The sequence below is a fragment of the Phoca vitulina genome, unplaced genomic scaffold, assembly GCF_004348235.1.
Source record: "Phoca vitulina isolate PV1807 unplaced genomic scaffold, GSC_HSeal_1.0 scaffold22, whole genome shotgun sequence".
NCBI lineage: Eukaryota > Metazoa > Chordata > Mammalia > Carnivora > Phocidae > Phoca > Phoca vitulina.
Genome location: NW_022589725.1, coordinates 4,808,183 through 4,828,841, shown reverse-complemented (window position 1 = coordinate 4,828,841; position 20,659 = coordinate 4,808,183). Strand labels below are relative to the sequence as shown.

Sequence of the window (20,659 nt, the reverse complement as noted above, 5' to 3'; positions counted from 1 at the left end):
CGCGTGCCTGTCTGGTTTTCCTGACACGTGAATGCACCACTTGTTTGAAAGGTGGGAACAATAAGCTGGTTTTGTAAAGACTGAACTCGATTCTGAGGTCAGTAAGGTGTTATTAATGCCTCTGCTGGCCCCAGAAAAGGAAAGAGCTTGCTCCCAAGTCCTCTGACACGACATTTTGAGAGAGTAGGGCCCGCTCCGTCACCTCCCCCCAACTTCCACGTTCTAGGCAGCAAAGTGACAGTTGCCAGTCAGATGTTGCACATACGGCTGTTATGGCTGGGGTTACACATGTGTTCTGGGTCCGAGATCTTTGCGGGATCCTTCTCTGAGGTCATTTTATACTCCTCTGGCAGACTCTGACACAGGTTCTTGGAAGTAATCACTTTTACAACAGGTGCATATTTGCTACCATGATATTGTGGGTCTGTGTGTTGGTAGATGAATTGTATTTGTTCTCTATTTCCTACCAAAGCACGATAGGGTCTTAAGATGACCTAATTCAACATACCCACTGGATAGATGAGGACACTGAGGCTCACTCAATTAAGTGACTTTCTTGATGACAGCTTGTCAGCCCTAGTCTCCTAAGGGTCCTGACCTCCACTGGGCATCAAGGTCTATTTGGGAACCCCTGTGCCCCAGCCACGCCCATTCTAAGATAGGTGGTAGAGATTCCAGCATGCCCCAGCAGTGGAAGTATAAACACAGCCCACCTGAGCCCACTGAGCTGTGGGAAACAGTGTTCCCAGGGTCCTTCATAGCCATCGATCCGCCCCACAGCCTCCCCATGTTCCTGCGTGCCCACTATGCCCGTAGCAAGAGATGACCCCACAAGGTGACGTGGCGGCTGGGTCCTTTGGTTTACTCAGAGGCAGTGTGGGTTAGCAGATGGCACATTAGCTTGGAGGCAGTGGCTTTAAATCAAAGCTCCTCTCTTAACTGCCCGGTCCCTTCCCCTGTCTGTGCCTGTTTTTTACTACATGATTACACCTACCTCGCAGATGGTATTTTAATTTTAAGATTCACTTAAAACGTCTGGCATCAAACTCAATCAACACCTGCCCCTCTCTTTCTTCTTTTCCTTCTTTAGGAAATAATTGGAGGATCTGGTCAGTGGAACCCACTTCGTCCTAGCTTTCTTGCGACTAACAGGACACATCGTGCCTCCTGTGGGGAGTGGAGCTTACCTCCCTACTGGGAGTTCTGGGGGGCGGCCTGCCCACACCCAATGTTTGTGAAAGACTACCAGGTTTTGCATCAATAACATGTCACATAACCTTAGTTAGTTCAGGGCAACAGACGGGCAACCCCAGTCCATGAAAGTTTGTAATTCCTTGAATACACACCCCTGGGCTTTTAAGGGATGTTGAGACGGGGTATAGCCAGGCATGCCCATGGTCAGTGGCATCCTCCAGGACAGATACCGGTCACCCACCCCCAGAGAGCCCTCCATAGCACTCACAGGCAGTGGACCACGGTGCGCCCCTCCCTCCCGTCGTACTGCTCCTGCCACTTCTCCAGCCGTCGGACCACTTTGAGCAGCGAGCGCTTGGAGGGGGGTGTGTCCCGGTAGGCGGGCCAGCCGATGTACTGGAGGTGCTGGACTATACGATACCCATCCTGAGGCTGAGAACAGAGAGGCCGTTAGGGCTGTTCTGCCAGGGATGCAAGCCCTTCACAGGCCCTGGGGCTGCAGCACTGGAGTGGGAGACAGACCGAATGGGGTCAACGCTATGTCGTCATGGGGACACACTCTTCTTTCTACCTTTGTGCACGTGGATTCTCCTGCCATGACTTCCCTGCACCCCCTTTCTCCTTGGAAAACTACTGGTTTCCAAAACCCAACTCAAATGTCCCTTTCTCTAGGAAAAGCCTTACCTGACTCTACTGGGCAGAATTCATCTCTCCCCCCGAGGTTCACATGCCAGAACATAGCTCACCTTCCCATTGGACAGTGAACTGAGGGCAGAGATGGAGTTCTGTTCACCCTGGGACCCCCAGTAAAGACCAAAGTCGTTCTTTAGCCATTTCATAGACTACTCATCTGCTCCCTCCCACCCACTTCTCCTCCACCTAGCCAGTGAATTTCCCCACAGAAGCAACTAATTATTTTCCATCTCGGTGTTCTCAGGGTCTAGCCCAAAGCTTACTGGATCCAATCAAAGACCCTGTCACCTCATGCCAAAACAGCACAGCACAGTGGGGAAGCACTGATTTCTGAGAAGTTCTGACTATAAGACAGTGTGTCAGGAAAGAGGCAGATGGCAGGCTGGAGGTTTCCCCGTGCGTCTCTGAGCGCTGGAGCCATTGTTGGGTCTGAAGCCGGAGTTGGCAGAAGCATCGCTTCCCCAAGGATGGGATGATCAGGAGAGCACAGCACAGACTCCTGGCTGGCTGGGGACCGCCTCCGTCTGGGCTGGGGAGGAGCAGCACAGGAAGCCGAGGCAGGCTGGATGCTTACCCGGGCCATGTTACAGATGCGGAATATTCTGTGGATGATGTCCTCGTCGATGTCTGCGGACACGAACTCCACCTGGATGGGCCCGTAGCACCCGGAGGTCTTCTCAGGCCAGTACTGCATACAGAGCTGGGGCAAGGGAGAGGTCAGAGAGAGAGGCCAAGGGAGGGGTGGTGGGCGTTGGGCTCATTTATCACCAAGCCCTTTCCTGCTGCCTGCAGAACATGCTGGCTAGGAAGGTAGAGTAGTAGGTGGGAAACTTGACCCCACTTCCCCGTTGGGGAGCAGCCACCCATGTTTGTTGTTAAAAAGTCAAAGCTCTGAACATAGAAACACTGGACTTAAAAATCTTTGCTATGTTGATTTCAAACCATTTGTTAGGGTTGCTGGGCCTCAGTTTCCTCCTCTGTAAAGCAAGGGGGAATAATACCTCCCTTGAAGTGCTGGCAGGATTAGAAGGAGCAAGTACAGTCTCTAGTTCAACTCGAATCCAGGCAAACTTCCCCATTCCGGAAAAACCTTCCCAGTGTCCCTCTCATCATCAGATCATCACTAGTTTAAGAAACACACCGGCCTTGGCATCCGACAGGCTTGGGTCCCCATCCTGGCTCTGCTGCTCACTTGCTGTGACCCAGGCCTGTTTTCTCCTACGTAAGATGGGGACAGTTATGCTTACCTTGCACCAGAGATCATGTGACATGGTGCTGAGAAATCCTGCCTGTGATCTTTCCTATTTTTCTGGAATTGGGAGTTAGGACCTACAGCTGAGGGCAAAAGGCAGTGGTTGCCCTTTGACCAAAGACAGTGGTTTTCAGCCAGAGGTGGTTTTGTCAGCCGGGGGACATTTGGCAATGTTGGGAGACATTTTTGAAGGTCACACCTGGGAGTTGCTATGGGCATCTAGCATGTAGAGGCCAGGATGCTGCTAACCATCCTACATGATATCATAGAGCAGAGATTGAGAAACCCTGGCTTAAGATCCTAAATTGTTCCCTACATTTATAGCACCATCAAGGTGAGACAGTAATTTATTCCCTTCTATCTGTTGATGGAAGAATATTCAGGTAGGTGGCAGGGGTTGTGGCTCAGAGAGGGGCAAAGCATGCTTCCTCAAATCCCCAGTTTTGAAGAGGCATGGAGATAGACCCTGTCCAGGTCTATAGCCCCAGAGTTGGGAAATCTGGGGATTTCCCAGGGATATCTGACGGCCCCCCTATGGCCACCATGGATGCAGGATCTTCATGAAAATGATCCTTCTCCCTCTTGTTGAGATCAGCCAACTGTCCCTGGCCAGTCACATGCAAAAACAACTTTTTATTCTATCTTTCCTCCAGAACTAGAACCAGAATGGAAGAGCAGGGAGGAAGGAGGATTATAGGAGAGAGAAAAGAGCCCAAATTCCAGCTTGGGAATAACATGTTCACACGATGGCTTACAGGCTAAACCTGGCCAGTTGGCTGATTTTGTAAATATAGTTTTAATGAAATACAGCCATACTTACTCATTTATGTATTGTCTGTGGTTGCTTTCAAACGACAACGGCAGATCTGAGTAATTGAGAATACCTTGCATAACCCAAAGTAGCCTGCAAAACCTAAAATACTTCCTGTCTGGTCCTTTACAGAGCAAGTTTGCCAACCCTTGACCTACAGGGTTGTTCTAAGGATAAAGGAGATGATAACATGTGAAGAAAGCCTTTTGCATAGTGCCAGGCATGAAATAAGCATCCACTAAATTCCAGTGAGTCACATTATTCTGGAACATATCAGTGTCCAGCAAACATAACCACCATAATGATAATAGCTAACACATACATTTGAAGGATTCTTCTTATCATTCCTCTTAAATAGCAAAGATGAGCATAGGAAGGCTAGGTTTCATAATGCAATGGTGCCTTGCTTTCCTGTGTCCATCATGGGTTAATTGAGCACATTGAGAAAGGACCTGGGTGTGTGTGTGGTGGGGGTGCTGGACAGTTACCCGCTGAGCTGTGCAATAATGACAAACCCACAACCTGAACTTGATTTCTCTTTGCATTGGCTCTTCTGGCTTGCAACCTTCACAGTAATGAGGGACTGGTAGAGGTAAGGCGGTGGGTAGCCAGAGAAATCAGAATTAATCAGAACTGCCCATTAAAAAAAATAAGAGCCTTCATCACCTGCATTGAATTGAGCCTTGCCAGAGGTTGGCTGTGATTCTGACAGGAGGTACATGGGTCCCAGGCATCAGGGAAAAAGTCTATTACCCCCAATATTTTCAGTCCGGAGAGAAGGCAGAATGATTTGTCTCTTTTAATAAGATTTCCAGACCGATTTCTCAAGCTAATAGGTTCTACTGTGCCTCAAACAAGACTCCTATATTTCGGGACACTTCTCTGCATTTGATTTTCCAGGTCACTCTCCCATGATGCCCAGAGGGCTGCAGAAGGGTGCAGGGTTCTTCTAATCCTAAATCGGAGCCATCCTTGCACTTGAGGATGGGAGGATTCACGAGACCGGAGTGGCAGCAGCAGCATGGCGACATCCAGCCCAGTGATGTGTGCGCAGACGGGGTGCTGGAGCTGCCAAGCATCATCAGGTCTCCCCACAGCCAAGGATGGCCTACATAGTCCAGGTATGGGAAACAGGAGAAAGACGGGGGAAGCCAGTGTTCTGTTCCCAGTGATCCTTTAGGGCTTGGAAATGATTCTCACCAACAAGTGTCCTCTGTGGTTTAGCTCAAGGCTGTCCTGGTGTCCAAGTACTGGGATGGTGTCTCGGTGGGCGCTGCCATTTTGGCCTGTGTCCGTAGTATAGCTAAAGGTAATGGGGCTCCCACTTGAAGCACCCTGGGTTCAAATCCCAGCCCTGATGCCTTTTAGCTGAGTGACTTGGCCACATCTTATAGCTGCTCTGGGTTATGAGTGGTTGGGAATCTTAATGTGTTACTTAGCACAGAGACCTTTCGTGTGTACTCAATCAGTGTGAGCTATTGTAAGCAGGCAGCGCTGGGGACGGTCACTCAAACAAGGGGGATAAAGTGAAGGCCCCCCCCCCCCCAATTAGTAACCCTTAGGAAAATTTCTCCTTAGGATAATACCCATAGGACTGACCTTGTGAAAATTCCTGCTGAGCCAGCTTGGGGTAGCAGTGGAGGTGGGCAGCATCCTGGACATGGGGACACTGTTGTTCATGTCCAAGGAGAGAGAGCTGTGGGCTCTTATTAAGGGGGACCCAGGCGATGAGAAAGGTTGGGAGCATAGGAGAACCAGTGAAAGGGTGGAAGGTGACTCACTGAGTCATGCGGTCCCCCAACCTCCTAAATATTCAGTAAATTTATAATAACATGTACAAGGCTCAATGCACATGGTGGTATCTTGTGAAAACCAGTGTGGAATTGAGCTTTGTTACCTAGGTGACACAGAAAGGGGGCAGACGTTACATGTGTGAACCGAGGAGCCTGACTGTGAGCACGTAAGTACCAGTGATTGACAGAATTCGTGGGGAGGGAGGCTTATGGTTTCTTTCTTTTTTTTTTTTTAAAGCTGTCAATTAGTATTATTTTTTTGAAGTTTTTTTTTTTTTAATTCCAGTTAACACACAGTGTTATATTAGTTTCAGGTATACAATATAATGATTCAGCACTTCCACACATCACCTGGTGCTCATCACACGTGGCCTCCTCAATCCCCAGCCCCCATTTCACCCATCACTCTGCCCCCCCCCCCACTTCCCTCTGGTAACCATCAGTTGTCTGTAGTTAAGAGTCTGTTTCTTGATTTGTCTCTCTTATTTTTTCCCTTTGCTTGTTTTTTTTCCCTTAAATTCCACGTATGAGTAAAATCATATGGTATTTGTCTTTCTCTGACTGGCTTATTCTGCTTAGCATAATACTCTCTAGCTCCATCCATGTCATTGCAAATGGCAAGATTTCATTCTTTTTTATGGCAGAATAATATTCCATTGTGTATCTACACCACATCTTTATTCATTCATCATTCGATGGACACTTGGGCTGCTTCCATTATCTTGACTATTGTAGATAATGCTGCTATAAACATATGGGTGCATGTATCCTTTGGAATTAGTGTTTCTCTATTCTTTGGGTAAATACCCAGTAGTGTGATTGCTGGATTTTAGGGTTGTTCTATTTTTAACTTTTTGAGGAACTTCCATATGTTTTCCACAGTGGCTGCAGCAGTTTGCATTCCCTCCAATGATGCAAGAGGGTTCCCCTTTCTTCACATCCTTGTCAATACCTGTTGTATCTTGTGTTGTTGATTTTAGCCATTCTGACAGGTGTGAGGTGATATCTCATGGTAGGTAGATTGATTTGCATTTCCTGGATGATGAGTGATGATGAGCATCTTTTCATGTGTCTGTTGGTCATCTGTATGTCTTTGGAGAAATATCTATTCATGTCTTCTTCCCATTTTTAATTGGATTATTTTTGGGGAGTTGAGTTTTATAAGTTCTTTATATATTCTGGATACTAAACCTTTATCGGATGAGTCATTTGCAAATATCTTCTCCCATTCCATAGATTGTCTTTCAGTTTTGTTGACTGTTTCCTTTGCTGTGCAGAAGCTTTTTATTTTGATAAAGTCCCAGTAGCTTCTTTTTGCTTTTGTTTCCCTTGCCTCGGGAAACCTATTTAGAAAGAAGTTGCTATGGCTGATGTCAAAGAAGTTACTGCCTGTGTTCTCCTCTAGGGTATTTATGATTTCTTGTCTCAAATTTAGGTCTTTAATCAAACTTGAAGTTAATTTTGCCTGTGGTGTAATAAAGTGGTCCAGTTTCATTCTTTTGCATGTTGTTGTCCAGTTTTCCCAACACCATTTGTTGAAGAGACTGTCCTTTTCACCACTGGATATTCTTTCCTGCTTTGTTGAAAATTAATTGACCATATAATTGTGGGCCTATTTCTCGATTTTTTATTCTGTTCCATTGATCTATGTGTCTATTTTTGTACCAGTACCATCTGTTTTGATTATTACAGCTTAGTAATATAACATGAAGTCTGGAGTTGTGATGCCTCCAGCTTTGCTTTGCTTTTACAAGATTGCTTTGACTATTGGGGTGGGGTCTTTTGTGGTTCCATACAAATTTTAGGATTGTTTTAGTTCTGTGAAAATTGCTGTTGGTATTTTGATAGGGGTTGCATTAGATGTGTACATTGCTTTGGGTACTATAGACATTTTAACAATATTTGCTCTTCCAATCCATGAGCACAGAATATCTTTCCATTTCTTTGTGTCATCTTCAATTTCTTTCATGAGTGTTTTATGGTTGCCAGATGACAGGTCTTTCACCCTCTTTGGTTAGGTTCATTCCTAGGTATTTTGTTATTTTGGGTGCAATTGTAAATGGGATTGTTTTCTTAATTTGTCTTTCTGCTGCTTCATTATTGGTGTATAGAAATATAACAGATTTCTGTCCATTGATTTCATATCATGCGACATTGATGAATTTGTTCTAGCAGGTTTTTGGTGGAGTCTTTTGGGTTTTCTCTATATAGTATCATGTCACCTGCAAATAGCGAAAGATTTACTTCTTCCTTACTGATTTGGATGCCTTTTACTTCTTTTGTTGTGTGATTGCTGTGGCTAGGACTTCCAGTACTATGTTGAATAAAAGTGGTGAGAGTGGACATTCTTGTTTTGTTCTTGACCTTAGGGGAAAAGCTCTCAGGTTTTTTCCATTAAGTATGATGTCAGCTGTGGGTTTTTCATGTAAGGCCTTTACTATGTTGAGATATGTTCCCTTAGTCTACTTTGCTGAGGTTATTATCATGGATGGTACTTTGTCAAATGCTTTTTGTCTATTGAAATGATTGTATGGTTCTCATTCTTTCCCTTACTGATATGTCACATCAATTGATTTGTGAATATTGAACTACCCTTGCAATCCAGGAATAAGTTCCACTTGATCAGGGTGAATGATTTTTTTAATGTATTGTTGGATTCAGTTTGCTAGTATTTTGTTGAGGATTTTTGCTTCTATGTTCATCAGAGATATTGGTCTGTAGTTCTCTTTTTTGTGGTGTCTCTGTCTGGTTTTGGTATCAGGGTAATGCTGCCTCATAGAGTGAATTTGGAAGTTTTCCTTCCTTTTCCATTTTTGATAATAGTTTAAAAAGAATAGGTATTAATTCTTTAAATGTTTGGTAGAATTCTCCTGTGAAGGTCCTGGGCTTTTGTTTGTTGGGAGTGTTTTGATTCTGATTCAATTTCTCTGCTGGTTATTGTCTTAAGTTTTTTTATTTTTCCTGCTTCAGTTTTGGTAGTTTACATGTTTCTAGGAATTTATCCATTTATTTTAGGTTGCCCAATTTGTTGGCATATAGTTTTTTTTTTATCATATTATCTTATGATTGTATTTCTGAGGTGTTGGTTATTTCTCCTCTCATTAGTGATTTTATCAATTTTATTGATTTTTTTAAAGAATCAGCTCCTGGATTCATTGATCTGTTCAAATGTTTTTTTTAGTTTCTGTAACATTTATTTCTGCTCTAATCTTTATTATTTCCATCCTGCTGCTGGTTCTTAGGTTTTGTTGTTCTTTTTCTACCTCCTTTAGGGATGAGGCTAGGTTGTTTATTTGAGATTTTTCTTGCTTCTTGAGATCGGCCTGTATTGCTATAACTTCCATCTTAGAACAGTGTTTGCTGCATCCCAGAAGTTTTGGACCATTATGTTTTCATTTTTGTTTCCATGTACTTTTTGATTTCTTCTTTGATTTCTTGGCTGATCCATTCATTGTTTAGTAGTGTGTTATTTAACCTCCATGTATTTGTGGTCTTTCCAGATTTTTACCTATGGTTGATTTGTAGTTTCATAGCATTGTGGTCAGAAAAGATGCTTGATTTGTTGAGGCTTGTTTTGTGGCTAATATGTGACCTATTCTGGAGAATGTTCCATGTGCACTTGAAAAGAATGTATATTCTGCTGTTTTAGAATGCAACGTCCTGAATATATCTGATAGATACATCTGGTCTAGTGTGTTATTCAAATCCACTGTTTCCTTGTTCATTTTCTGTTTGGATGATCTGTCCATTGATGTAAGTGGGGTATTAAAGTCCCCTACTATTATTGTAATGTTATCAATTTGTTCCTCTTTGTTTGTTATTGTTTTATGTATTTGGCTGGTCTCATGTTGGCTGCATATATGTTTACAATTTTTATCTCTCTTTTTTTTTAATTTTATTTTATGTTAGTCACCATACAATACATCATTGGTTTTTGATGTGGTGATCCACGATCCATTGTTTTCATATAACACCCAGTGCTCCATGCAGTATGTGCCCTCCTTAATACCCATCACCGGGCTAACCAATCCCCCCTCCGCCCTCCCCTCTAAAACCTTGTTTGTTTCTCAGAGTCCATAGTCTCTCATGGTTCATCTCTCCCTCCGATTCCCCCCCCCACATTTTTCCCTTCCTTCTCCTAATGTCCTCCATGCTAATTCTTATCTCTTCTTGTTGGATTGTTCCCATTATTATTACATAGTGTCTTTGTCTCTTGTTATAGTCTTTGTTTTCATGTCTATATTGTCCAAAATAAGTATGGCTACCCTGGCTTTCTTTTGACATCCATTTTGCGTGATAGATATTTCTCCATCCCCTCACTTTCAATCTGCAGGTGTCTTTAGGACTAAAAGGAGTCTCTTGTAAGCGGCAAATAGATGGGTCTTCTTTTCTTTATCCCTTTGTCACCTTGTGTCTTTTGATCAGAGCATTTAGTACATTCATATCCAAAGTAAATACTGATATATGTATTTATTGTCATTTTATTACTTGTTTTGCAGTTGTTTCTGAAGATTTCTCTGATCTGCTGTGATTTTCTTTAGTGATATACTTGGATTCCTTTCTCTTTATTTTTTGCATATTTGTTATTGATTTTTGATTTTTGGTTACTATTAGGCTTGTATACAACCTCTTCTGCATATAGCAGTCTATATTAAATTGATGGTCGTTTAAGTTTGAACCCATTCTTTACTCCTCCCCACATTTTAGGTATATCATATTTTACATCCTTTTATTTTGTGAGTCCCTTGACTGGTTTTTGACAGAAATATTTTTCACTGCTTTTGTGTTTCCTACTTTTATACTGTCACTTTTGTTCTCTTGTTTCCACTCAAAGAATCCCCTTTAATATTTCTTGCAGAGCTTCTTTAGTGGTCAAGATCTCCTTTAGTTTCTGTTTGTCTTGGCAACTCTTTATCTCTTCTTCTATTCTGAATGATAGCCTTGCTGGATAGAATATTCTTGGCTGTGGGCTCTTCCCATTCAGCACTTTGAATATATCATACCACTCCTTTCTTGCTTGCAAAGTTTTTGCTGCAAAAGCTGCTGCTAGCCTTTTGGGATTTCCTTTGTATGTAACTGTCTTCTTTTCCTTTGTTGTTTTTAATGTTTTTCCTTCATCACCATATTTTGCCATTTTAATTACAGTATGTCTTGGTGTGGATCTGCTTTTGTTGATTTTGATGGGAGTTCTCTGTACCTCCAGGAGCTGGATATGTTTCCTTCCCCAGATTTCCAGTTATGACTTCAAATAAATTTTCTGCTTCCCCTTCTCTCTTCTTCTGGGACCCCCATAATATGAATGTTATTATGTTTGATGGAGTCAGTTCTCTAAGTTTTCTTGTTTTGCGTAACTTTTTTTCTCTTTTGTTAAGTTTGATTATTTTCCAGTAATCTGTCTTCTAAGTCAGTAATTCATTTCTCTGCTTCTTCCATCCTTATATTTATTCCATCAAGCATGCTTCTCATTTCATTTATTTAGCCCTTTATCTCTATGTTATTCCTTACCTCTGTGTTAAATATTTCACTGATGTCCTCCACTGTTTTCTCAAGTCCAGTGAGTATTCTTATGATCATTGCTTTAAATTTTCTATCAGGTATGTTACTTATATCTGTTTTGCTTAGATCTCTGCCTGTGACCTTGCCCTCTTCTTTCATTTGGGATAAATTTCTGTGTCTCTTCATTTTGTCTGCCTCTTTGTGTCTGTTTCTCTGTGTTAAGGAAGTCAGCTGTGTCTCGTTTTTCAAAGTAGTGATGATATGAAGAGGTCTGGAGTGACCTGTAGTGTGGCATCCCCTGTGCACCAGAACCTGGCACTTAAGGAGAGTTTCCTATATTTGTTGCTTATGCTGTGCTGTTGTGTCTGGGTCACTTTTCCTTTCAGTGCAGTTGTCTGTGCTGACTCTCTGCCTGTTGTGGTCTGTGCTTGCTCTCTGGTGGTAGCTCCAGGGGGGGTGTGCTGCCGGGGAACTTGGAAGTGGGCCAGTGGTGTTAGCAAAATTTTTGCTGGGCCACTAGTCCTATGATGGATCTCCTAAAATGCTGTGGGAGCTTGGGGCTGCATGCCCAGGCCAGAGCGGACCACAGGCCAGGGCTGCCAGGGGTGTCAGGCTGGGAGTGGTGCATGAAAGTGGCTAGCTGCAGCTGGGCCTGGTGTGTGATGGTGGCTGTGCGTGTGCAGCAGGGCAGGGCATGTGACAGTGGCTGGCTATGGCACAGAGTGGCAGCTGGGGGCACGGCGATGTGCCTGGCACACTGAGGCTGCTGTGCACCTACTGGCTGGTCGGGGCACACGTGCAGCTTTAACGAAATTTGCCCTGAGTCTAGGGTGGAGGCCAGCGGGCTTGGAGTGGGTGAGTCCTCAGGAGAACTCAGGGGTGTGGTGCCCGGCCACCATGTCAGGCATTAAGGGTCTCTCCAGCCCTGCCTCTCATGGGTGGCTCTGTGTTTATGCTGGGGGGCAGGGGAGGCACACGGTGCCTGCCAGGTCCTGCAGTTTCAGAGAAGTCCCACAATGCTCCAAAATTAGTATGAACAGATCTGTTTCCCATTTGCCCTGGTGTTCTATAAACTGCCACTTTAATTTGCCTTTCAGTGCAGGCTGCTGTCTCTCTAAGGGTGGTGACCCAGCTTTCACTCATCCTCCTGGCTCGCCCAGTGCTGAGTCAGCTGACTTTTAAAGCTCATAGAATTCAGCCCCTCTGGTTTTTATTTTATATACACACACACATAAATGTATTTTAGAGCAAGAGCACAAGCAAGGGGTGGGGAGGGGAAGAGGGAGAGGGAGAGAGATAATCTTAAGCAGGCTCCACGTGTGGAGCCTGACTCAGGGCTTGATCTCAGGACCCTGAGATCATGACCTGAGCTGAAATCAAGAGTCAGATGCTTAACTGATGGAACCACCCAGGCGCCCCAGCCCCTCTGGTTTTTAAAGCCAAATGTTATGGAGCTTAGTCTTCCCTGGGTGAGTTCCCTAGTGCCAGGGCTCATTTCTTTGCTCTCTGCACATGCAGCTCCCTCTGTCCTGAGGGCCATCTTCCTTTGCCTTTCTGACGTCACTTCCTAACCTTTCAGATCCAGCTTCTTGTCTATATTTAGGTGTGAAGTTTGTTCTGCCAGTCTTTGGATCACTCTCTGATTTGTTGACTTGGGATGTGGAGGATACCTAGTTGAAAATGTGGGACAGGGTCCTCCTACTCTGCCATCTTCCCAAGCTCCTAGGAGACCTGGGGTTTCTTAAGGCCCTGGAAAATGGCCAGGGTTCAAGGAGGCCCACTTGCCTCTAAGACCATGAGAACCCAGCTGACCTGGGGCTGCATGCACACTCAATGCAACTTTGGCACTTTTTTTTTTTTTAATTTAGTTGAAAACCTTTTGAAGTGGCTTTCTCCAAGAATAGGTTCCAATCCTCTAACCTAGAGTCTGGATCAATGGCCCTTTCCCACTTCATGTCCTGGCACCCCACTCCCGTTTCTTACCCAGTAGTCTGGGGAGGGATGATATTGCCTTCTCAAAGGGAAGCCTTCACCACTGCAGATACAGCCAATGTTGCTGATCACACCTGGGAGGAGAAGCCAGTCCATTTGCTGCATATGATTTAGAAATGCCCATGCTTCTTCCAGAAAAGCAGAGGGGCTTTTGCTATTTATTGTCAGAACAAGTTAAACCAAGCGTGTGTGGACAGCCCTGGAACAGATGACATACATTATTCCACCTAGTGATCTCCATAGCTGTTTGGGCCATGAAAACATGTCCTTTGGGAGTGCAAATTCACATGTGAAATATAACAAATGTGGAGGTAGCCTCACTGTTGAACATCATTTTCTTGCTGATGGAATCAGAAAGCTTGTTAGTCACTGGAATAAACATGCTCTGATGAGTTGAATGAAAACTAGGATATGGGCCTATTTTGGGAATAAACAATTTAAAAGCACATTTTAGTGTACCTTAGTTATACCTTTTGTTAATTAAACAATACTTTGATAAAATGGAAAGGCCAAGTACTAACACAGCTTCAGAAATGAAAGACTTATCAAGGTTCGTAGTAGGGGAAATCAGTCCTGGGCCACTTACAGGTGAAGTTGAATTAGTATTTCTAAGAGAAAAATATGAAAGTCACCTGAATTGGTTTCAAAATTTAGATCAGGGATTATAAAATTCCCTTATTTTTTTAATTAACTTATTTGACAGAGAGTACGCACAAGCAGGAGGAGCGGCAGGCAGAGGGAGAGGAAGAAGCAGGCTCCCCGCTGAGCAGAAAGCCCAATGTGGGGCTGAATGCCAGGAACCTGGGATCATGACCTGACTCGAAGGAAGATGCTTAACTGACTGAGCCACCCAGGTGCCCTGATATAAAATTCCTTCAAATTCTATAAAGAATTAAAACGTATAATTGGCCAGCTAAGGAAGACAGATTGAGGGCGAGGTGGCACGTACAAAGCAAGGGGCAGAGAGCGAAAGGCACATGGCTGGTGATCAAAGCACATCTTTCTCAATTCTGCCTCTCGACAGCCCCACAGGGGCTCTCTATGCACTCTCTATGTATTGGGGGAACTTACTTATGACAGTTGCATCAGAGTCTGTTTCTAGGGAGGAAGGGTAGGAGTTTAGACTATCTACAAAGGACAGTAGAATGGGTGGATGGCAAAGTCTCAGGGCAGGCATGAGAAAGAGAGAGGTCAGGAAGGACTTCTAGGGAAGATGGTGTAATAGGAGGACCCTAAGCTCACCTCATCCCATGGATACCAATAGATAACACTCATATCAGTGCAAATAATGCAGAAAGTAACCTGAAGACTGGTAGAACAAACTCCACAACTAAATGTAGAGAAGAGGCCACACTGAAGAGGGTAGGAAGGGTGGAGATGTGGTAGGGGCTAAACTGATTCACAGGCCAACCTTGGGAGGAAGCTATGGGTGAGGAGAGGGGAGAGAAACAAACTATCCCAACAGGGAGCCGGCATGGGGAAGGTGAATCCTCATAGCATCTGGCCGGGAAACCAAACTGAATTTTCTGAGTTCTTACAATTAGGGTGACTTAAAGCCTGGAATTTTAAAAACCAGCAGGCTTGGCTCTGGGAAAGCCCAGAGGATGTTAGGAAGCTGAGTCCCCAGGCTTAAAGAGACAGCCCACAGAGATCCAGCCTAGAAGCAGCAGTTTGAAAATGCCAGGGGCCTATGGGTTGGAGTGTTATTTACTCAGAGCATGTCCCAGAGGAGTGGGGTTCGCAGGGAGACCCCTCCGGGAACGAAGGAGCTGGCAGGTGTCATTTCCCTCCTCCACCCCTCCCCCCAGCATAAACACATGGCCACCTGTGGGAACCAGCACAGCACCCACATTAACTACCTAACTTGCTTACACCAAGCCCTGCTCCCCTGTGCTTTGGCAGATCTGGCCTTTCCAGAGTGAGAAGACCCTGCAAATCTTGCCAGCACCATGTCTTCTGACTGACTGACTGCTTTGCAAGGCCTCAGTCTTGGCAGCAATGGTGGAAGCTGGTCACCTCCTGCAGAGGACATATGCACCTTGTTAAAACTGTATGCCCCACCCATGCACACTTTGTGCAACAGCCCCAGCCACCCTGGTCCCAGCAGCAGTGGCTCATCCTCTGTGGAAAAGAACCAGTGCCCACAACTTGTGGGTACTGTGGTGTGCCCTGCCTGTGTGTGCTTTGTGGATTGGCCCCAGTCTCAGCAGTGGAGACACATTCCCTCTGGCAAAGGACCAGTGCCACCTTGTTAAAAGTGCTCGCCCTGCCCACTACTTTCAAGAATAAGAGATGTAGCTGACTTTCCTAACATAAAGAGGCAGACAAAATTAGGAAACAGAGGAGTATGTCCCAAATGAAAAAGGACAAAACCACAGGAAGAGACCTAAGTGAAACAGAGATAGGTAGTATGCCTGATAGAGAATTTGAAGTAAAGGTCATAAAGATACTCACTGGACTTGAGAAAAGAGTGGAGGACATCCGTGAGGCCCTTAACAATGAGATAAAAAAAAGAACAAATCAGAGGTGAAGAACACAATAAATGAAACTAAAAATATACTAGATGGAATAAATACAGGCTAGAGGAAGCAGAAGAAAGAATTAGTGACCTGGAAGACAGAGTCATGGAAAGTAATCAAGCTGAGCAGGTGGGAGAAAAAATTATACAAAGTAAAAACAGACTTAGGGAACTCAGCAACTCCATCAAACTTAATAACAGGGACAACAGAAGAAGAGAGAAAAGGGTGCAGAAAATTTATTTGAAGAAATACTAGCTAAAAACTTCCTTCATCTGGGGAAGGAAACAGATACCCAGACCCAGGAGGCACAGAGATCCCCCAACAAAATCAACCCAAGGAGGACCACACCAAGACACCTAGTAATTAAAACAACAAAAAGTAGTGATAAAGCAGCAAGACAAAAGAAGTAACTTACAAGGGAAGACCCATAAAGCTAGCAGATTTTTCAACAGAAACTTAGCATGCCAGAAGAGAGTGGCATAATATATTCAAAGTGCTGAATGGAAAAACCTGCCACCCAGAATACTCTATCCAGCAAGGCTATCATTCAGACAGAAAGAGAGAGAAATATTTCCCAGACAAACCAAAGCTAAAGGAGTTCATGACCACTAAATCAGCCCTAAAGAAATGTTAAAGGGGACTCATTGAGTGGAAAGGAGAAACCATAAGTAAGAGTAAGAAAATTAGGAAGCACAAAAGCAGTAAAAATAAGTATATCTGTAAAAATCCGTCAAATGACTCACAAAATGAAAGGATGTAAAGTATGACACCATAACCTACAATGTGGGGAGGAGAGGGGTAAAGAATGTGTTCAAACTTAAACAACCATCACCTTAATATAGACTGTTATATGTAGAAGATGTCATATATAAACCTAATGATAACCACAAATCAAAAATCAAAAAGCAGTAATAGATATGCAAAAAATAAAGAGAAGGGAATCCAAATATATCATAAAGAAAGCAACTTATTGTGAGAGAAGAGAGCCAGGGAAGAAAGAAACAGAAAAAATCTACAAAACCAACCACAAAACAAATACAAAATGGCAATACATACATATATATCAATAATCACTTTGACTATACATGGATTAATGCTCCAATCAAAAGACAAAGCGTGGTGGAATGGATAAAGAAAGAAGACCCATCTGTATGCTGCCTACAAGAGACTCATTTTAGTCCTCAAGACACCTACAGATTGAAAGTGAGGGGATGGAGAAACATCTATCATGCAAATGGGTGTCAAAGAAAGCCAGGGTAGCCATCCTTATATCAGACAAAATAGACTTTAAAACAAAAAGAGACAAAGAAGAGCACTATATAATAATAAAGGGGACAATCCAACAAGAAGATATATATATATGCACCCAACATGGGACCACCCAAATAACATAAAACAATAACAAACATAAAGGAACTAATTGATAATAATACAGTAATACTAGGGGACTTTAACACCCCACTTGTATCAATGGACAGATCATCCAAACAGAAAATGAACAAGCAAAGAGGGGGTTTGAATGACACACTAGACCAGATGTCTCTAACAGATATATTCAGAACATTTTATTCTAAAACAGCAGAATATACATTCTTTTCAAGTGCACACGGAACATCCTCCACAATAGATCACATATTAGCCCACAAAACAAGCCTCAACAAATTTAAAAAGATCAAAGTCATACCATGCATCTTTTCTGACCACAATGCTATGAAACTAGAAATCAACCGTAAGTAAAAATCTGGAAAGACCACAAAAACATGGAGGTTACATAACATGCTACTAAACAATGAATGGTTTAACCAAGAAATCAAAGAACAAATAAAAAAGTACACGGAAACAAAAATGAAAACATAACAGCCCAAAACCCTTGGGATGCAGCAAAAGCTATATTCTAAGAGGGAAGTTCATGAAAATACATACCTACCTCAAGAAGCAAGAAAAATCTCAAAGAAATAACCCAACCTTACAACCTAAAGGAGCTAGAAAAAGAAGAAAAAACAAAACCCCAAACTAGCAGAAGGAAGGAAATCATAAAAGGATTAGAGTGGAAATACATGATACAGAAACTAAAAAAATGAAACCAGAAGCTGGTTCTTTGAAAAGATCAACAAAATTGATAAACATCTAGCCAGACTCATCAAAAGGAAAAAAAAAAAAAAGACTCAAACAAAATTAGAAGCAAAAGAGGAGAAATAACAACACCACAGAAATACAAAGGACTGTAAGAGACTATGATGAAAAATTATATGCCAACAGATTGAACAATGTAGAAGAAATGGATAAATTCCTAGAAACATGTAAACTACCAAAACTGAAACAGGAACAAACAGATAATTTGAACAGACCAATTACCAGCCAGAAAATTGAACCAGTAATCAAAAAACTCCCAACAAACAAAAGCCCAGGACCAGATGCTCTCACAGTGAATTGTACCAAACATTTTGAGAAGAGTTAAGACCTATTCTCAAACTATTCCAAAAAGTAGAAAAGGATGGAAAACTTCCAAATTCATTCTATAAGGCTGGCATTACCCTGATACCAAAAGCAAATGAAGACACCACAAAAAAAGAGAACTACAGGCCAATATCCCTGATTAACACAGATGCAAAAATCCTCAACAAAATCCTAGCAAACTGAATTTAACAATACACTAAAAAAATCATTCACAAAAATCAGGTGGGATTTATTCCCAGGATGCAAGGGTGGTTTAATATTTGCAAATCAATGAATGTGATATATCATATTAATAAGAGAAAGGATAAGAACCATATGATTATTTAAATAGATGCAGAAAAAAACATTTGATAAAGTACAATATCCATTCATGATAAAAATCCTCAACAAAGTAGATTTAGAGGGAACAAATCTCAACATAATAAAGGCCTTATATGAAAAACTCACAGCTAACATCATTTTAAATGGGGAAAACCTGAGAGCTTTTCCACTAAGTTCAGGAACACGAGAAGGAGGTCTACTCTGACCACTTTTTTTTCCCCACTCTCACTACTTTTATTCAGCAGTGTACTAGAAGTCCTAGCTACAGCAAGCTATCTAAATTGGTAAGGAAGAAGTAAAAATTTCATTATTTGCAGGTGACATGATACTATATATAAGAAAAGCCAAAAGACTTCACCATAAAAACTATTAGAACTAATGATATACTACTATGCACTGGCTAATTGAATTAAAAAAAAACTATTAGAACTGATAAATGAATTCAGTAAAGTCACAGGATACAAAATCAATGACAGAAATCTGTTACATTTCTATACGCCAATAATGAAGCAGCAGAAAGCAAATTAAGAAAATCCCATTTACAATAGCACCCAAAATAATAAGATACCTAGGAATGAACCTAACCAAAGAGGTTAAAGACATGTCCTCTGAAAACTATAAAATACTCACGAAAGAAATTGAAGATGACACAAAGAAATGGAAAGATATTCTGTGCTCATGGACTGAAAGAACCAATATTGTTAAAATGTCTATAGTACCCAAAGCAATGAACACATTTAATGCAATCCCTATCAAAATACCAATAGCAGTTTTCAGAGAACTAGAATAATCCTAAAATTTTATGGAACCCACAAAGGATCCTGAATAGCCAAAGTAATCTTGAAAAAGCAGAGCAAAGCTGGAGGCATCACAACTCCAGACTTCAGGTTACATTAAACAACTGTAGTAATCAAAACAGTATGGTACTGGTACAAAAACAGACATGTAGATCAATGAAACAGAACAGAAAATCCAGAAATAAGCCCACAATTATATGGTCAATTAATCTTTAACAAAGGAAAGAATATCCAACGGCAAAAAGGCAGTCTCTTCAGAAATGGTATCAGGAAAACTCGACAGCAACATGCAAAAGAATGAAACTGGACCACTTTCTTACACCATAGACAAAAACTAACTTCTAATTTGATCAAAGACCTGAATGTGAGACCTGAAACCATAAAAATCCTAGAAGAGAACACAAGAAGTAATTTCTCTGACATCAACCATAACAATATCTTTCTAGATATGTCTCCCGAGGTAAGGGAAACAAAAGCAAAAATAAACTATTGGGACTACATCAAAATAAAGAGCTTCTGCACAGCAAGGGAAACAACCAACAGTCAAAACCAAAAGTCAATCTGCTGAATGGGAGAAGATAGTTGCAAATGACCTATCTGATAAAAGGTTAGTATCCAAAATATATAAAGACTTTATACAACTCAACACCAAAAACAATCCAATTAAAAGTGGGCAGAAGACATAACAGACATTTCTCCAAAGAAGACATTCAGAGGGCTAACAGACACATAAAAAGATGTTCAACATCACTTATCATCAGGGAAATGAAATAAAAAGCACAATGAGATATCACCTCACACCTGTCAAAATGGCTAAAACCAAAAACATAAGAAATAACAGGTGTTGGCAAGGATGTGGAGAAAAATGAACCCACATGCAGTACTGGTGGGAATGCAAACTGGTGCAGCCACTGTGGAAAACAGTATGGAGGTTCCTCAAAATGTTAAAAATAGAACTACCCTATGATTCAGTAATTGCACTATTGGGTATTTACCCAAAGAATAAAAAAAATAATTCAAAGGGATACATGCACCTGATGTTTATTAAGCATTAATTATAATAGCCAGATTATGGAAGCTGCCTACATCTCCATCCATAGATGCATGGATAAAGTAGTAGTATATATATGGAATATTATTCACACATAAAAAAGAATGAAATCCTTCCATTTGCAACAACATGGATGGATCTAGAGAGTATAATGCTAAGCGAAATAAGTCAGAGAAAGACAAATACCATATGATTTCATTCATATGTGGAATTTAAGGCACAGAACAAAGGAGCAATGGAGTAAAAAAGAGACAAACCAAAAAACAGACCCTTAACTATACAG

At 42.2% G+C, this 20,659-nt stretch overlaps 1 protein-coding gene across 1 annotated transcript in view; it reads right to left on the bottom strand.

Annotated features, from left to right (window-relative positions):
* Positions 1-20,659, bottom strand: part of PTPRT (protein tyrosine phosphatase receptor type T) — a 1,068,951-nt gene that overhangs the window by 10,502 nt on the left and 1,037,790 nt on the right. The window contains exons 29-30 of the mRNA XM_032419927.1: positions 2,462-2,587; positions 1,463-1,626 (exon numbers count right to left, since the gene is read on the bottom strand). Coding sequence (XP_032275818.1) covers positions 1,463-1,626; positions 2,462-2,587 — 290 coding nt within the window. The remainder of the gene's footprint in view (positions 1-1,462; positions 1,627-2,461; positions 2,588-20,659) is intronic.